Source organism: Micrasema longulum, unplaced genomic scaffold (assembly GCF_059751315.1).
Source record: "Micrasema longulum isolate JH-2025_06_02 unplaced genomic scaffold, ASM5975131v1 h1tg000371l, whole genome shotgun sequence".
Taxonomy (NCBI): Eukaryota; Metazoa; Arthropoda; class Insecta; order Trichoptera; family Brachycentridae; genus Micrasema; species Micrasema longulum.
Window position 1 is genome coordinate 295,125 of NW_028277572.1, and position 16,994 is coordinate 312,118.

At 34.3% G+C, this 16,994-nt stretch overlaps 1 protein-coding gene across 2 annotated transcripts; it reads left to right on the forward strand.

Annotated features, from left to right (window-relative positions):
• Positions 1–860: 860 nt before the first annotated feature.
• LOC148282161 (alpha-tocopherol transfer protein-like) lies at positions 861–15,844 on the forward strand. 2 transcript variants are annotated; one of them, XM_088225565.1, is made up of 6 exons: positions 861–1,088; positions 5,529–5,688; positions 8,511–8,763; positions 10,432–10,542; positions 12,975–13,111; positions 14,914–15,844. In XM_088225565.1, the coding sequence occupies exons 1-6, from the start codon at positions 992–994 to the stop codon at positions 15,026–15,028; spliced, it is 873 nt and encodes a 290-aa protein (XP_088081691.1). In that variant the 5' UTR covers positions 861–991; the 3' UTR covers positions 15,029–15,844. The 2 variants fall into 2 exon arrangements, with proteins under 2 accessions (XP_088081691.1, XP_088081692.1); XM_088225566.1 differs by having other exon boundaries at positions 929–1,088; positions 5,560–5,688.
• The last annotated feature ends 1,150 nt before the right edge of the window (positions 15,845–16,994 follow it).

Sequence of the window (16,994 nt, forward strand, 5' to 3'; positions counted from 1 at the left end):
TAAGTATAACCATTGCAAACGGTGGATTCATCTGATTGTATTTTAAACAAACAAAATTCGTTTGTTCAAAATTTGAGTTTTTATTTTTGCACAAAATACATTATTTTCTAATAACACGCCTTACTATTAGGCAATCCTGTATCGAGGGTAAATTATTTCCAGCGTCGCGTCGTAGCTGGGGTCATTAGCGCCCCTGGCAAGATTTGAATTTCGCGCCCCCCAGGACTTACAACGACGCTTATTATTCGTCCAATGTCCCAACTCAACACGGGACTTTGGTCCCGTGGAGTTGGAATTTGAGTTCCAATAAATAAAAGACGTGGCTTGCTCAGATAAATCAAATTCTCATGTCTGGTCACGTCAGAAGCAGACGCAACCGATGGGCGGTTATGACAAGATTAATGAATGTGGAAGAAGTTAGTAACGTATCTACAGATTGACGTGAGTGACGGTCTATCCTCTCTGCCCACCCCTTCAGAGAAATAACGTGATGGTAGTGTAGTAGCAGTAATTTTACAATAAAAACCGAAATTCGACCAGGATCAGAGTTCCGAGGTTCGCTTCCCGCTGTACCTACAACAAATTGATTCCTATTTTCGAACATGGTTATTTACGACTAGGTAATTTGAAAGGCCACAAACTATTCCGATAAAATATAAGAGCGTAAATATTGCTTTAAACCTATCAATTATATTATTTTAATTGCACTTCAATTCAAGGCAATTTGTTATTTAAATATATAATTTGTGTCCATTTGATTTTATTTTCCCTTTATGATTTTGTTTTTTGTTGTTAATAAATGCGTCAGAAAAATACACAAAAAGGTGTACAACTACGTCACTTTCATTTTGTGGAAAACACACATTAACGTTTATTTTTATAAATAGTCCACTTGATGGAATTATTTTCAAGACTGTGTTTTGTCATTTTATGAAACGTTAGCTTTACACGGCTTGTTTTAATTTGCGAAAATATTCTAGAAGAAAATAGAATGAGTATTGTGTTACAGTCGAGAGAACCATCAGCAGAAGATGTGAAATTAATCCAAGAATGGCTTCGGAGTCAGCCTCATCTTCCAGATCATATGGGTAATTATTCGTATTATTTAAATTATTTTTAAGTGATCCTCAAAATACGTAATAAATATTGTAATATTGGGAATTTGGTTCCTTGCATGTTTTCCTTTCGGTGTTCAGGCGGATGAATACAGTTCTGCTGTGAAATAGAACCGTAACCCGGGAAGGCTGTTTTCGTAAGACTGATCACCTTACTTTAATGTAACAGATTATTGAATTATGCTCATATAACTTACCCGAGTATCAAACGTATTAAGTTGTGACAAAAAGTGTAAAAAAAATAATTGACTACTCTCGTGCAAAGTTGAAAAAAATCACATGCGTCGTTGTTTTACGCTCATGACGATATACATATATGTGTTTGTGAAGAAATAAAAAATAGGCTTTTTGCAAAATCCAATATCTGGGCATCTAACAATTATGACTAAGGTATGCCTATAATCAAGGACCACTACTAAAATTCAATCCTTCAACTGGACTGTGCACTTTTCAGGTGCATTATTTTGTTTTCACTATTGCTATAAATCAACGTACCTACTCTCTTTTTATAAATAAATCAAGATTACAAATACACTATCTAAATATTTGAGTACTTCCTTTCTCCTCCTTATTTCCTTCACATCTCCTTTACTCTCTTCGCATCATAGTGTAGATTTTTAGTTAATTTTTATTTCTATAAATAAAATGTATTTAACTACTTATCGCAGTGAATCTTGATCATTTTTGACAAATTTAATGAAAAATTATTTGTTTTCAATATTGTTGATTTCCGTTCGTGCTGCTACTGATATCCTAATCAATCTTCTGAACACATCCTGTAGTATTGTCCCTTTTCTCCTCTATAAATACCGAGTACAGCTTCTCGCTACTATTCGTGGCCCTGTTATTGGATGTCCTTTCGCAACAGATCTGGTGGCATCCAAAAACTTATGGTCTTTTAAAAGTGTTGTAATTATTTCGGTGTATTGATTTAATCCAATCAATTCATCAAGCCAGTGAAGAATTTCTTCCCCCTTTTTCTCAATCCAATGAAGTGCATAACATTATGTACTTCTGGATGACCTTCTTCTAGCACAAATATGCTAAGGCCGTAAGGAAACTTATGTTTTCAGATGCGTTGTGCGGTATGTGGTAAGCAAGCTGCACCTTGATCATTGACACATTAATACACATAGACATGCCCTGAGCCCTCAAAAATGATGACACTTTACTCATGCCCGATCGTTCAGTCATGTCCATCGCGTAGTTACATGTTCTTAGACCGCCAGCCAGGCGTGACGTTTAGAATCGAAACCAAAATGCCTGCTCGTGCTATGAAAGCGAGTAAAAAACCTTTCGTATTGTCTAACTTTTCATTGGCAAATATTTGTTTATGAGTGATAAACAAAGCTTAAAACAATTAATATTCACCATCATTCCTTTTCCGCATCTAATGGTGCATAGAGCCCTGCATTGGTAAACCAATTGTAGCGTATCTTGATCATTTTTGTTTCATGAAGGTAAGATCTGCGCTATCTGTACCTAAAAGAATGTGGATATTATTGGTAGAGCAATCTTGCTACTTAATCGCATCACCTCGGATGTCGACATATTTCACGACAGTGGGCCTTCCCATAGGAAAGCACTTTCTAACTTTTAATTTTTCTTATTACATTTTGTTATATAATTTTAATAACATAACTATCTACTATAATTTGTGATCTATTATTGTTATTAGAATGAATTGGGTCTTCTTTCTGTAACGTTCTAAATATCTGAATAAATAAATGAAATGATCAGTCTTACGCTTCAGGTACCAGTCTATAAAATATTATGGTGTGAAAACATTTATATATTTGTCACTTTAAATACATATACAATAAATATACATATAAGGGTGGGCATATTGCCTTAAGGCAATTTCTTCCTACCTACCCAAACCGTTCAGTTTGAGAAAATTATAAATACATGGACATATTGAATCCCACAATTTTATACAAAAATTAAAAGCAAAGATTTACAAAAATAAAAATATATATAAAAAAATAACACTATACTATGAAGAGGGGAGAGGGGATGGGAAGGAAAGAAGAAGGATAAAGGAACAATTTAAATATTTAGATAGTCACATTTCAATCTTGACTTAAATGTAAATAAAGAAGGGGCGTCTCTAACATTAGTGGGTAGATTATTCCACAATCGAGCGGCTACTACTGTGAAAGAGGAGGCAAGAAAATTAGAGCGATGACAGGGTATTAAAAGGGTTCTCTCGTTACTAGAACGAAGAGATAGTCCGTGTTGTGAAAGAGGTTGGATGAGCTCTCTCAGATAAACAAGCGAAGTGGGACTATTTAAAATATTGTGAAGAAGTGATAAAATGTGAATGTTTGTTCTATGTCTGATACTCAGCCAGTATAGTTGCGTGCGATACTCGGTTATGTGGTCAAATTTGCGAAGATTAAAGATATAACGAATACAAATATTCTGCGATCGTTCTAACTTATCAAGCAATTCAGAGTTAGCATCTAGATAACATACATCCGCGTAGTCAAGGAGTGGAAGAAGTAAGCTCTGGACTAATGTTTGCTTTACATTAATTGGCAAGAAATTCTGTAATCTTTTAAGTGAGTGCAAACTGCTATAAAGTTTACGACTAACTTCGTTAACCTGATCGTGCCACCCTAAATGCTTATGAATGATAATACCTAAGTTTAAAACAGCCTTTTAAATAAATATTTCAAACCAACCATGTCGGGAATCAAACCCGAGACCTCTCACATGGTAGGCAAACGCGCTGACCATTCACGAAGCCGACAGCAAACAATTAATATTCTAATGTATATATATATATTTTTGTAAACACCAAACTACGCCTAGCGGCGCAATTGCGGAGCTTTTCTTACTTACAGGGGTACGTTACCTTTTTAATATATAATAAATGTGAGTAATCATTATTTTTGGATTCCCCAAAATCCAGCGAAAAGAAATAAATGGGTTGAAATTATAAAGAATTGCATAGCATAGGTTATGTGTGTAATTATACATAATATATGAATATGTGTTTTTCAGTAAGCTGCTCGTTGTATGCTGATGATGCAGTTCTGTTAGCAAGCAGCAAGGCTGATTTGCAGCAAATAGTCTCTAGAATGTATGATGTATGCCTGGTGAGTGAATTGGCGATGAACGAAAGTTAGTCAAAAGTGATGGTATTTGAAAGGGATAGTGAGGTTACTGACTGCATAATAAATGTAAACAACGAATCTCTCGAGCAAGTAGAAGAATTTGTGTATCTGGGAAGCATGTTTTCAAGAGATGGAAGAGTAGAAATGGATGTTGAAAGAAGAGTGAATGCGGGCGACAAAATGAACGGAGCACTAAGCACAGTAATTTCTAATAAAAATATGTCAATCCAAGCTAAACTGGCAGTGCACAACGGAGTTTTAGTCCCAACACTTATGTATGGAAGTGAAACATGGAACTGGCAGAGGAAAGATGAAAGCCGAGTGAACGCGGTTGAAATGCGATCTCTTAGACGAATGTGTGGAAAATCAATGTATGACAGGGTTACGAATGATCAGGCGAGAGTGTAAATCTGAGTCAAGTATAATTGATAAGATTAAAAAAGGGTCTCTGAGATGGTTTGGTCACGTAGAACGAATGGACGACGAAAGAATGGTAAAACAAGTATATATGGCGAAAATTAACGGCAACGTGAGACGAGGACGACCAAGGCAGGCGTGGCATGATCAGATAAACCAAAATCTTAAGTCTGGTCATGTCAAAAGCAGACAGAACCGAAGGGCATATATGACAAGATGTATGAATGTGGAAGAGGCTAGGATTGTATGCCAGGATAGACGTGCGTGGCGGTCCATTCTCTCTGCCTACCCCTACGGGGAAATGGCGTGATGGTAGTAGTAGTAGTTGTATACAAGTAAGTTTATATTTTATTTGCGTTTTCTTTCTTTAAAAAAAATAACATTTTAATTTTTATTAAGTATTAAAATGTAATTGCCTAGCTTGGAAGGGGGTACGTGTCCTTGTAAGTTGGCCAAAGTGTTTAACAAGAAATGTATAAATAAATAAAATAAATTTAAGGAAATAATCTGTTTGGGATCCACCAAAAACGAATGTTGATTGTTAACGTTGAAATACAAACTTTTTTATATCCCAAAAATGAGTATTCTCCAATTTTTGGTGTCATATGTATGATCGTTGAATACAGCCCTGGTGTGAATAAATAAACTCAGAAACTATGGGTAAGTTTTCGTGTCACTACTTTTAAAAATATTTTACTCTAAAGGGCGTGTCTGTGTATTAAAATATGTCAATGATCTTGATCATGTTTTTTGTTACGTGAAGGGAAGATGATCAGCTAGGTGCCAGTTTAGGTATTATGAAACACATTTATAAACATTTCATGTCGTCCATGTCGGGAAACGACCCTGAACCTAAATTATGTTTTTTTTTCAGATGAGACATTTATTAGAAAGTTCCTTTACAGATGCAACCATAGTCTTCAAGTCACCAAAGAATATATCGACACGTTTCTTTCAGTAAGAACTCATTTACATGAAATTTTCACAAACAGAGATCCCCTTTCTGATGAATTTCAAAATGTTATAAAAGTTATGTAAGTACCAACTTTAAATTATTTAAAAAAATACAGTACATGTCATGCGCCGACGTGTAACACATATAGACGTTATTCCCAGTAGCGGCGTAAGGGTAGGGCGCGGGGGGCGCTTCAGGCGCCCCATTTTATCCACTCGCTCATCGTGCGAGTCCAACTTACACGTAAATTTCCTAAAACTAGCGACAAACTCGTTATAGTGGCCCACGATGAGACTATAACTACTCCAAAAAAGTCATTTGAAGTGGAATTTTTCTACAGCCTTTTGGACACTACCTTAATTTCACTCCATGAAAGATTTGAAAAGTTAAATGAGTACTCAAAATCTTGGTTCAATATAAAAAAGATTCCGAAAAAACCAGACCTTCTCAAACTCTGTGGTAATTTCCAATTGAAATTAACAGTAGATTCTAAATCCGATATAGATGGTTGTATGTTGTGGGATGAACTCATTAGTCTGAAATCATTTTTGCCTGATCAGAATGTGGTTAATCCTGTCGTTGTTTTGAATTTTGTCAAAGATCGTTACTTACAAGAACCGTGCCCAAATTTCTGGATAGCGTTGCGATATTGATCACTTTACCTACCAGTAACGATTACTAGTAGGGAAAGGAGTTTTTTTAAGATTAAACTGATAAAAACGTATCTACGATCGACAATATCTCAATCTAGATTCACAAACCTGGCATCTTTGTCAATCGAAAATGAAATTGTGGAAAACATAAACATAAGTACGTGTAAAAGAGTTCATTGAAATAAAGGCTGGAAAAGTATAAAAAAAATAGTTTTTTTTTAAATAAATGGTTATTTCATTATAAACCTTGCCTTTTTTCGTATGGGTTTGATGGGGTGGAAGATAGGGGGCGCCGTAGAAATCCCGCCCAAGGCGTTGGTAGCGCTAAAACCGGCCCTGGTCCCTTACTAGGTCCCTTACTAGTCGCATCAAATATTTACCTAAAATGAGGAAGTTCATTGTTTTATTTATTTGATAATAGACCATCAAACTAAGCCAAAATTTTAAAATATGTATTTTTGTGTATCGTATAATTTTTTCAAGTTTTGTTATGAAATTACTCCGCCCGTGACGTCACGAGCTGTCGTCGGGGAGATGTGCTGACATTTGAAAGTAGAGCCCCGTAGCGTTAAAATACAATAAACTTTTTTTAAAAAACGGGCACTCGTAAACCAGAAATCCATCACAACACATATCAAAGCTGTAATTTATAGCTAGATTTACAAGAACTTGTGACTTAGTTGAAAGTTCGCCCTCTTCTTAAATATGCCTCCGTGGTCTGGTATCCATTCTATGTCAATCGCATAAATCACATTGAATCAGTCCAACATCGCTTGCTTCGAAAAGTAGCATGGATGCTTGGACTAGAGAGAGGTAACTATTCTTATGCTGATATAGATTCAATGTTAAATATTTCTAGTCTACAAAAACGTAGAACTAATATTGACTCCATATATATGTTCGGCATACTAAATGGTATAATCGATGTTCCATCATTACTGGGACGAGTAAAATTCAATATTCCGACTCGTAGGTTGAGAAACAATGAAGCAATCAGCATATAACAAACTATGGCCTTAATTCTCCAATTACCTGTCTTTGTCGTATTGTTAATTCAAGACAAGATCTGGACTTTTTTCGTTTAAGTTTACAACGATTTAAACGAGCACTAAATAAATAGTTCAGATCTTGTCTTGATGGCCCTTATGTTTGTCAATGCTTCTTTTCTTCTTTTTTTAATGTTTTAAACTATTCTTTTATTGTTATATTTAAACCCTATAAATTGTATACATGGACAATGTCCGTTAATAAATAAATAAATAATAAATAAATAAATGAATAAAAGTACTTAATTCATTTTTCTTATTTGTTTTCATACATTTTCGATAAATATTATAATTTGTACCGCGTGTAAGAAAACATTTTTTGTTTCGTACACCATTTTGTGAAAAGAACCTAATTATATTGTTATGGTATTTGTGACAATCAATATAGTGTAAAGTTTCCGCAAACCAAGTTTTGTAAAATTTCCATTGAAAATAAACGTAAAAATGGCATTTTAATAAAAAATTGTAAAAGCAACATCTATGAATAATAAGTTTCATATTTTCGTTTAGAATTACCTTTATAAAAGCTTTTTTAGTTTTGGCCAGTCATGTTTATAAATATGTAGCACAAAAAATATTACAAGGAAAAAAACAATATATCATTTAGAATATAAATGAATCATTAAAATAAACGAGTAAAATTATACGCATAAAATTATGAAAATAAAATTTGCCTTGTATAAGACATTAATATATATATTTGAAAAAAAAATATGTTTGAGAGTTAAATATTGTTTTTTTTTTTATCGAGAACTGGAATCTATAGTGTCCTGAAATTATTGAATCGGTTTTAATTTGCATTGTAATTAATTAAAAATTAATATACCTATGTATTTATTTCCTTAAAAGATAGGTACCATGTATTTATTGTTGCTGGGTTATTCCAAATCATATTTTCATAATTCATCGTTTATTATTATAATAAGGCAAAAAATTGCAACGCTTTTGTTCTATGTAGGAGAGCGAAATGGCATCTCCGTTGCGCGTTATAACTCTGAAGGATAAGGATTAATTTAGAACAACCGTTTGATTTGATTACATTTTTTTGAAGAAGAAATAAATATTGCGCTCTTGTGATTTACCCAAACATTAAAATTTTGTGGGCCACATTCAACGAGTTGTAAATAGCTCATTGGATCAATATTTTTTTATTATTTTTTTTGGGCTATTCCATAAAACCGTTAAAACGTTATTTTTTCCAGCGACGCAGTGAGAGCTCCTGATGTAACAAAAGAAAATTGCATGATAAGCATCTATCGTTTATTGGATCCTAGACCAGAGAAATATAATATGTTTTCTACATTGAAGTATGGATACATGCTCGCAGATTTAACCATCAAATTCGATCCGTTATTTGATGGAGAAATATGCATCTTCGATACGCAAGGAGTGACTATGAAACACTCCACTCAAGTAGTGTTATCTGCTATAAGACCCATTTCAACATATTCCCAGGTAAGTTGAAAAATAAAGATTCATTTACTAAAAATGAAAATACCTTAGTTTTATTGGGAGTGTCATTCGCTAGTATCTGTTATCCTAACAGCGAGGAATTGATTTATTCTGATTGATAGGAAACGCAACTGGGATACGAGAGGATTTTTTTATATTTTACTTTGGGCAACAGCAAATAACACGATGACGAAACGAAAAGATTGAAATGTTCTCTTGAAAAATTGAAACTCAATATCAAATGTCACTTAGTATATAGTTTATCAAAAATTCTAATGAAGTTTGGACAGGACAACGTCTGTCGGGTCCGCTAGTATATGATAAATATTTTTGGAAAAGGCACAAGGTGCTGACACAGAAAATTTCTTTCTGATACTTTTTCTTTAAAAAAACATCAAGATCGGTTCAGTTTTGGGGTGCGGAAAACGGAAAAATGAACCATTGATTGCAGTTGAAAATACATATTTTGTCACGCCTCAGAATACCTCTAACCTTTAATTATTGAGGGGGATATAAGCCCACCATCCACCCGCAGCTGTTACAAGTATTTTTGGTAGATACTCAAGTATTAAAAAAATAGTTCCACTGAGTGATTGTCTGTGCCAGGGCAGATGACGTATACAGTTCTGTGTGTGAAATAGAATCAAAGTCCTGGACGAGTGCTTTCGACTCGATGACTACTCTCGGGAAAAAATCTGAAAAAGGAAACCGAGTGAAGACTCGAGGTGTTTTTTTAAAATGGATGTTGCAGTATTATTGACCTTTTTTTTATTACAATAAACATAATAATAAAACAGAGTATTAAAATAATAAAGCATAATTACATAGCGATGAAATACATATTAATAGAAAAATAGGAAACAAAAAATCCCCCAACGGCCACATTGCTTATAATGTAGGTACAAAATTTATATTTCACAAGTGGATTTTATTTCTTGGCTATCTACGAGTATTTTGAGAGGTTCCTGAAAACGTGTTATTCAGATGGTATAAAAAAGTTGGATTATCGTCTTACTAAGGGTGTCGAAGTAAAAGGAGACTGTGTTGGGAAATAAATGGAAATAAAGTTTTTTTCCTACTTAGGTAGCTTCATTTTCAATCCGCCCCTCGTATATCTAAGAAGTTTTAGGAAAAGAAAGACATTTCGGCTGTGGACCTTTATAGGAACATACATCTAGTATACATCAGTAGGCCTTCCGTTTCACTTAAAGAGATCACGTCATTTTGTCTGCTGTTATCATTTATTGTTCTTATTACCTGTACTATCCGAACCAGAAAGATACTACCTCTTATGATAAGTCATTGTGACTTATTACGGAATGGATGTGCCTTAGATCCTCACCGAAGCTTTTGCATCGCGCCCCCAAGTTATGTATTTCGAAGTAAAAAAGGGGGGAAATGCACCAACAGAATCACCTCGAGGTATAGTGTAAGGCTTATTTGCCTGCCTGGGAGGGTCGACATGAAATATTGAATTGTAAGGTGGTTTTTAACAGCGATATTTCACTAATAACTAGTAAGACTAATAACCTCACCTTCCTGTAACATACGATCGAGATATACTGCAGGTATTTTACCGATGCAGTGCCCTTTACACCTTCAGTCGTGGATTAGTGTTTAGTGATAATGATGAAGAGTGATAATAACTAACATTTTTTTTTTAATTTTTAGGCTGGTCTGCCGATAAACATATGCCAAGTACACGTTCTGAACACCCTTTCCATTTCTGATACACTTTTCGGAATGTATAAACATTTGTTACGGGACGATCACAAAAAGCGTGTAAGTAAATAAAAAAAATATTTCAAAAGCATTGTTTCATATACTTAGATAACATGTAACTGTGCAAACCACCATTAAAAAATTTTTCGATGCAAAAACGATTTACGAAAATAAAATCGATATTTTGTGAATTGAATTTGAGAGTCAGCACATACATAATTAACTTTGGAGGACCGTCATCAGAAAAAAATGTTCATCGGATTTGAACAAGCGACCGGGTCAGAAATGCTTTTGTACGGGAAACTCGTGAAATCGAAGATATTGTGCACTGCAGCAGATCCCGTAGAAGATTCTGGAGAGACCACATAAACAGAATGCGCATGCGCAAATAATTGCCTTCCGGACGGCGCCCAACTCGAAGACCCCCTAAAGCGATGGAAGGATATTTGAACCTCATAACGGGAGACTGAGTAGTTTAAGAAGAACAGATCGTCAGATCTACAAGAAGAAGAAGATTTAAACACTTTTTACTATAAAACTTCATGAAATTTATTTTTAAGATTAGTTTTTTTATATAGATTCAAACAACATTTTAAATGATACGATTATTATTGCATTCTTCTTCTTTGTGTGCCATGTCAGAACTCCTCTGCCATCACCCGGGACTCGGAGCCATTGCTTGCTTGCTTCTCAGCATGTAGCGATATCCTGGAAAGTATTACGGAAGTGGTTTTCCTTTGCCTTCTCCAGGAATTTTCTGTTGGGCTAACCTTTTAATACTAGGGGTGTGAAGAAAAGGCATTTTAAACGCGTATTTATGTACCAAATACACGCTATCAGAGCGATCTCTTCGAGCGCAATTCCGTTCAGAATACCGGCCCAGGTTGGTCTCGGTTTCGTGGCGCCAAAGATTCGCTATACGCTCTCTCCCCGTCTGCTATGACCCTGTTTACGATGGTGGGCTGTCCTGGGATTATGAAATCCAGTTGTCCTTCCATCTATTTGGCGGCCTTCCTGGTAGTCTTCTGCTGCAGGGATTTTCAGACTTAATGATTTTCACCAACCTCGTATCTTCCATGCGGTCCACACGGTCCCTCCAAAAGTGCCTTCTGCTTCTTTCCCTTCTCACTTTGTCTTCAACACCACAGACAGACCTTATGATTTGATTTTTGATCCAACCCTAAGAGTTCTGCGTACGATGGAGCGCAGGGCTCTCATTTCTGCTACTCTGAGCAGGCTTTTTGTCTTGTTGGGGTTGGCTCTCATTTAGATCCCGTAGTTCATGATGGGTAGGACGCACGTCTTATATATCCAGACCTTACTTTCAGTGAGTGTGTGTTTGTTTCTCCAAAAACTCTGTTACTGTATGCACACAAACATTTTTCTCTACCTTCCATAACTCATTACACAAATACAAGAGTTACTAGATACATACTCCACCCTGATGCTGCAAAAACAATTAAAAACGAATACAACTTTCGGCCAAAGAGGATTGGCCTACTATTTGGGTAAAGGACAATTAGTAAGTACTAACAATATAAAATTGCTATTAAGAAATGGATAGTGGAGGTGGGTTGCGCACGGATCGATGAGTGGATCAAGCCAAATAGGTAAAAATTTGTGTCCTGTTTATGAAATTTGGTCTACAAGTCTATATGAATTTGTTATGTTTTTTATGATTATTTTAGTTTATATGGCCCATCATGTTTAAGATGATAATAAGGTTAATCAGATTAATTACGTATTTATTTTCTTACTGTGTAAACTATGTTAAATAACTAATTTAAGGCATGTTTCATTATACTTACTGTAAAATGTTTGCCTTGGCACGGGACATCCCAGTAAGGGAACATTATTCTGCATAAAAAAATTAATTCAGAATTGTAAAAGTATAATTAAATAAATAAATAAAGTGTCCCGCAAGCAGCCAGCTTTGGCTGTGATTTTATTCGTCTGTGCTCGTACTTAACTATATGGAGGCTTCCGTGGTGTAGTGGTAAAGACGCTTGACTCACGGACGGAAGGTTCCGGGTTCGATTCCCGGTGAGAACACAAAAATTTAAATGATAATTTTCTCAAGCCTGGGTGTTCTGTGGTGTAATTCACCACTGTAATTGGGCCTCCGGGCCTGTTGTGGTGCAAAAATAAATAATTAATAAAAAAAAATAAAAAAATAGGTCACTGTTGCTGGAGATCTCTAGGTATCTTTGCTTGATAGGTACATTATCGATAGTCAGTTTGTATCTGAGTGGCTTCTTTGATATGGTTGAGCACTGGAAATCTATTATTACAATGCTTTAATTATGTAAAATCTTGATTTACATTCCCTGCTCTTTCTTGAATACATAAGATATTGTTTTGTATCCGACCAGTCGGACGATATTGGTCACGAGTCACAACGTAATCCGGTCACTGGTAAAAAATCTGCCTAAAAGTGTTCAAAACCAACAAATATTCTACTTCTTATTATGATGATTTAATGCTTGTTCCAGGTACACTTTCACAGGCCAAATTCTACAACATTGTTCGATTTCGTACCAAGAAATTTAATACCTTACGAGTATGGGGGAACAGCAGGATCCATGGAGGACTTCAAAAATACATGTATCGATAGAATTATTGACAAAAGGTATATTTTATTGTTTTTTCCTCTTAATAGCATTAATTGCCAAATAATTGATTAGTCGTGTGCGAATTTGGAATCGAAAATCGAACTTCGCTCAATCACAACTTTTATTATAATTTTATCACAATTATTTACGACTTCTGTACCTTGACCTCCATACGAATTTGCAAACGGCGACTACGTACAGTATAAATTCTATACAAAATTAACACTCGCAGCAACTATTTTTTATCATAATTCCTAACAAACCTGTGGTACAAGATAACACAAAAAAGTTTTGTTGTGTGTTTTTTAGGAAATTATATCATATATTAGCTCGGATAATGAACGCTGCAACGCTGTCCGAAACGTCACTTAATTTCAAAACAGCATTAGTATCTTGAAAAAAAAAAAAGTTATTTTTAAAAATTATACTAGGCAAAGACAAAAAATAGTAGGTACTTCTGCCACTAAAGACAAATTTCGAAAAGAAATACTAAAATTTGTTATAACCTAAAATTTATATATTTTTAAAATTAGGTTAAGGTATTAGTAAAAAAAAAAAGTTTACTTATTTAATTTTACAATACGCCCAAGGTGCATTTACAAGAAATATACAGGTAAGTCCAAATATAGTAAATAATAATTTTAAAAATAAACAACGCTTTTTTGTAAACATGTAGAAACGTGAAAATAAAAAGTGAAACATTACATAGTAAAAAAGAAAAAAATATGGATATACGAAAAGTGATTGGATTAAAAAGAAAATTGTAAATAACTTGTAAAGAATTGAAACAAAAAAAAACAAAAAAATATACATATATAGGTACGTTAAAAAAAATGGTTTTAACGAATTAATGTTGAAAACAAATAATACAAATTAGTTTACAGTAAGTATATATATAAGATAACAATGTAATACATGGTACACAAAAATATTTTATACATTAATTTCAGAAAAAGATAGGATAATAATAATACACATCATTATTTTTATTTATTTATACTTTTACATTGTTAGTATTCTTTTTTTATACAGAATAATGTTCCCTCACTGGGGTGTCCCGTGTCGAAGGAAACGTTTTACAAAATGTAAAATATGCCTAAAATTAGCTATTTAACAAAGTTAACATAATAATAACAATAAAAAAACGTTTATTGGATGATAGAAATAAATATAAAAATGTTTACGTGGATCAAGCTGTGGTAGGGCGCGGTCTGGATCTTGGACCTCTCTTCCGTGAGTCCTCAACATTACCAAGGGGCCACAACCCGGCTGCATATTCGTAAATACCAGACATCCGTTCGGAATGTTCCGGAATCCACCCGAAGTGGCTTTGTAAATAGCAGACGCGTGTCGGATTGAGATACTTGGCGTATAATTCACCCCAGTAATAACCGAAATAAACCATTTTTTTTCAAAATACATTTACGACGTAACCGAGATACTACAATGAAAACTAGAATGCTTATGTTGAGTTACGTTAGCAGCCACTACTCAGGGGCGATACAGAGGGCGACGGTGCTAATTCATAAAGAGCGCTCGAGTGATTCCGAAACATCCCGAATGGATAACGCGTCGGGTTGTACATATGCATACATACATAGGTTGCAAATATGCAACCCGGTTCGGTTTCCTGTTCAGATTTACCTTCTGAATTGCTGAGGTATATTAGTAAATCATTTAATTTTTAAAATATTTTGCATGCATTGACAGTTAAATCATGGTTATATCATTAGAATCTTATTGAATCGTATTGCTTTTTTAATCTTATTCCTGATATGTGAAAATACCCAATTAACGACTTCTATTTTATTGATTACAGGGACTTCTTTTTGAATGAAGCAAATTGGAAAGTTGATGAGACAAAAAGACCGGGAGAGGAGAGGGCTGAAAATCTGTTGAATCAGGGATCTTTTAAGACTTTGGATATAGACTAGATTTAATTTAGAATGTATAGGGTTTTATAATCTAACAGTTTTATTGATTAGTTATTTCAATTAGGACTTTAAACAAAATTGTGAAATCGCTTAATTTGTTTTGTTTATAGAAAGTACTTAATCTGTGCCAAGAGTGGCGTTCCAAAAGCGGTAAGCATGGTCATTTTAATATTCTCAGTAAATTTTGAAATTCTCATTCTGTGTGTAAAATCGAAACAGAATTCTGGACGATTGAATTCGACTCTATCTACTCTCAGGGAAAAAACCTGAATAAGGAAATTCAGTGGAAATAGGTCCACCTCACAGTGCAGTGGTCGGGACGTTCGCTTATCATAAGTTCCCAGGTCCGATTCTTGGGAAGTTCTACATGAAACATTGATTAGAAATGTTGCTCTCCACTGCAATACTTCCTGTTTCTAGGCTGGCACTTGAAGCGAAAGGCCGATCACCTTAGCTTCATTTAATAGATAATCAATAAACAATGCATTTAGTGTACTGATACACTACCCCTATCCACCATCGAGTAAGGACAGGGGTGTGATAGCGATGAAGTGATTTTACACCAAATAAATACTTCGTTAAATTGTTTAACCTTAAAACTCACGAAATAAGTGGTTCATATTTTATTTATTTATTTATCGACGGCCGTACCCAAATTATATAACAAAGTTTAAAAGAAATGAATTACAAGGTATATATTGAGTAATTCGTAAAAATTGTACTTATTTTAATATGAATACGAAAAAAGGTTTAGTCTTATCCACATTTTTGTATTTGATATCATATGTTTTTACTCTTATTATATTTTTAAATTATCCCTGTATTTTATATAAAATTCAATATATAAAAGTGTTTTATTTAAGCTTTGGTCTACTTATTTAAAATCATGGTAACAAAAATCCAACAATTATTTGACCTCAATATTGTTTAACATAGCTTTCTGCGGTGCAATTGGCTCTAAGGATTTAAGCAGCTCTCAAACCCCTACACTTTACACGATAAGTATGGATTCAACTGGAGTATAACTTAGTGGTTTGGGTTCCACACTATGAACTTGGTCAACTTTCATTTAACGTCTCACAAGAGAGTACTTTAGGGCTACTATTGTTTTTTTATATTGATGAACTTTGTCAGTCCCGCAGTCAAGCAGTCACTTGGACAAATCATTTCATTTACTGAAGATAAAAATGACAAATCGCACAATACCCTCCATGGCTTCTTTTTTGACATAGTTGGGATTCTATATCACCAATATGCTGAATTTTTTAGTTAATTGGATCTGAAATTATTGCTGTCTTATTGGCAAATACTTAGTTTTAAAAAAAACCCTAAAGAAAAAAGTCCAGTGGTATCAGGTCGAAGATTTTGCCGGCTAATTGATGTTTCCTTTTTAAAAGATAATCCGACCTCTGAACTAAGATCGCAATAGAGCTATTGTATCATTCGATGTGTGGCAAGTGGCACCGTCTTGTCAAAATCTTACATCGATGTCATCCATATGACGAAATTTGGGTATTGAAATGGTAATTATGCCACGATAGCGTTCACCATTCATCGCTAAGCCGGCCTAATTAAAAAAAATACGGTCCGATAAATCCGCCAGCCCAAAAATGGCATCAACCTGTGAATTTTTGTTGTGTATTTGCTAATTTTATTTAGAATACAAACAGACGCACTGGTTAAATAATTATACATAGAGAAGATTAAAAATATATATAAAACTAGTAGGCCATCCAATAACATGGATTCACTTATTTGTAATAAAATAAAGCGACGATGGTTTAAACTATTTAAAAAATAAAATGGTAAGTAATTGAGACAATATTATTCACATACATTAAAATGAACGAAATAGGGACAAAACCAGGAGATAGTGGGAAGAAAAAGAAGAATATTGATGAGGAGTAGTAGAGTAGAATGAAAGTGAAAAATTGCATTTGATTTGATGACGAGAAAATGAGAGCAA

Bases quoted from the DNA above. Each gene is read 5' to 3' on its own strand.
- LOC148282161 (XM_088225565.1), top strand. From the start codon at position 992: ATGAGTATTGTGTTACAGTCGAGAGAACCATCAGCAGAAGATGTGAAA. The intron at 1,089-5,528 runs GTAATTATTCGT...TTTTTTTTTCAG, and splicing joins TCATCTTCCAGATCATATGG to ATGAGACATTTATTAGAAAG. The intron at 10,543-12,974 runs GTAAGTAAATAA...TGCTTGTTCCAG, and splicing joins GGGACGATCACAAAAAGCGT to GTACACTTTCACAGGCCAAA.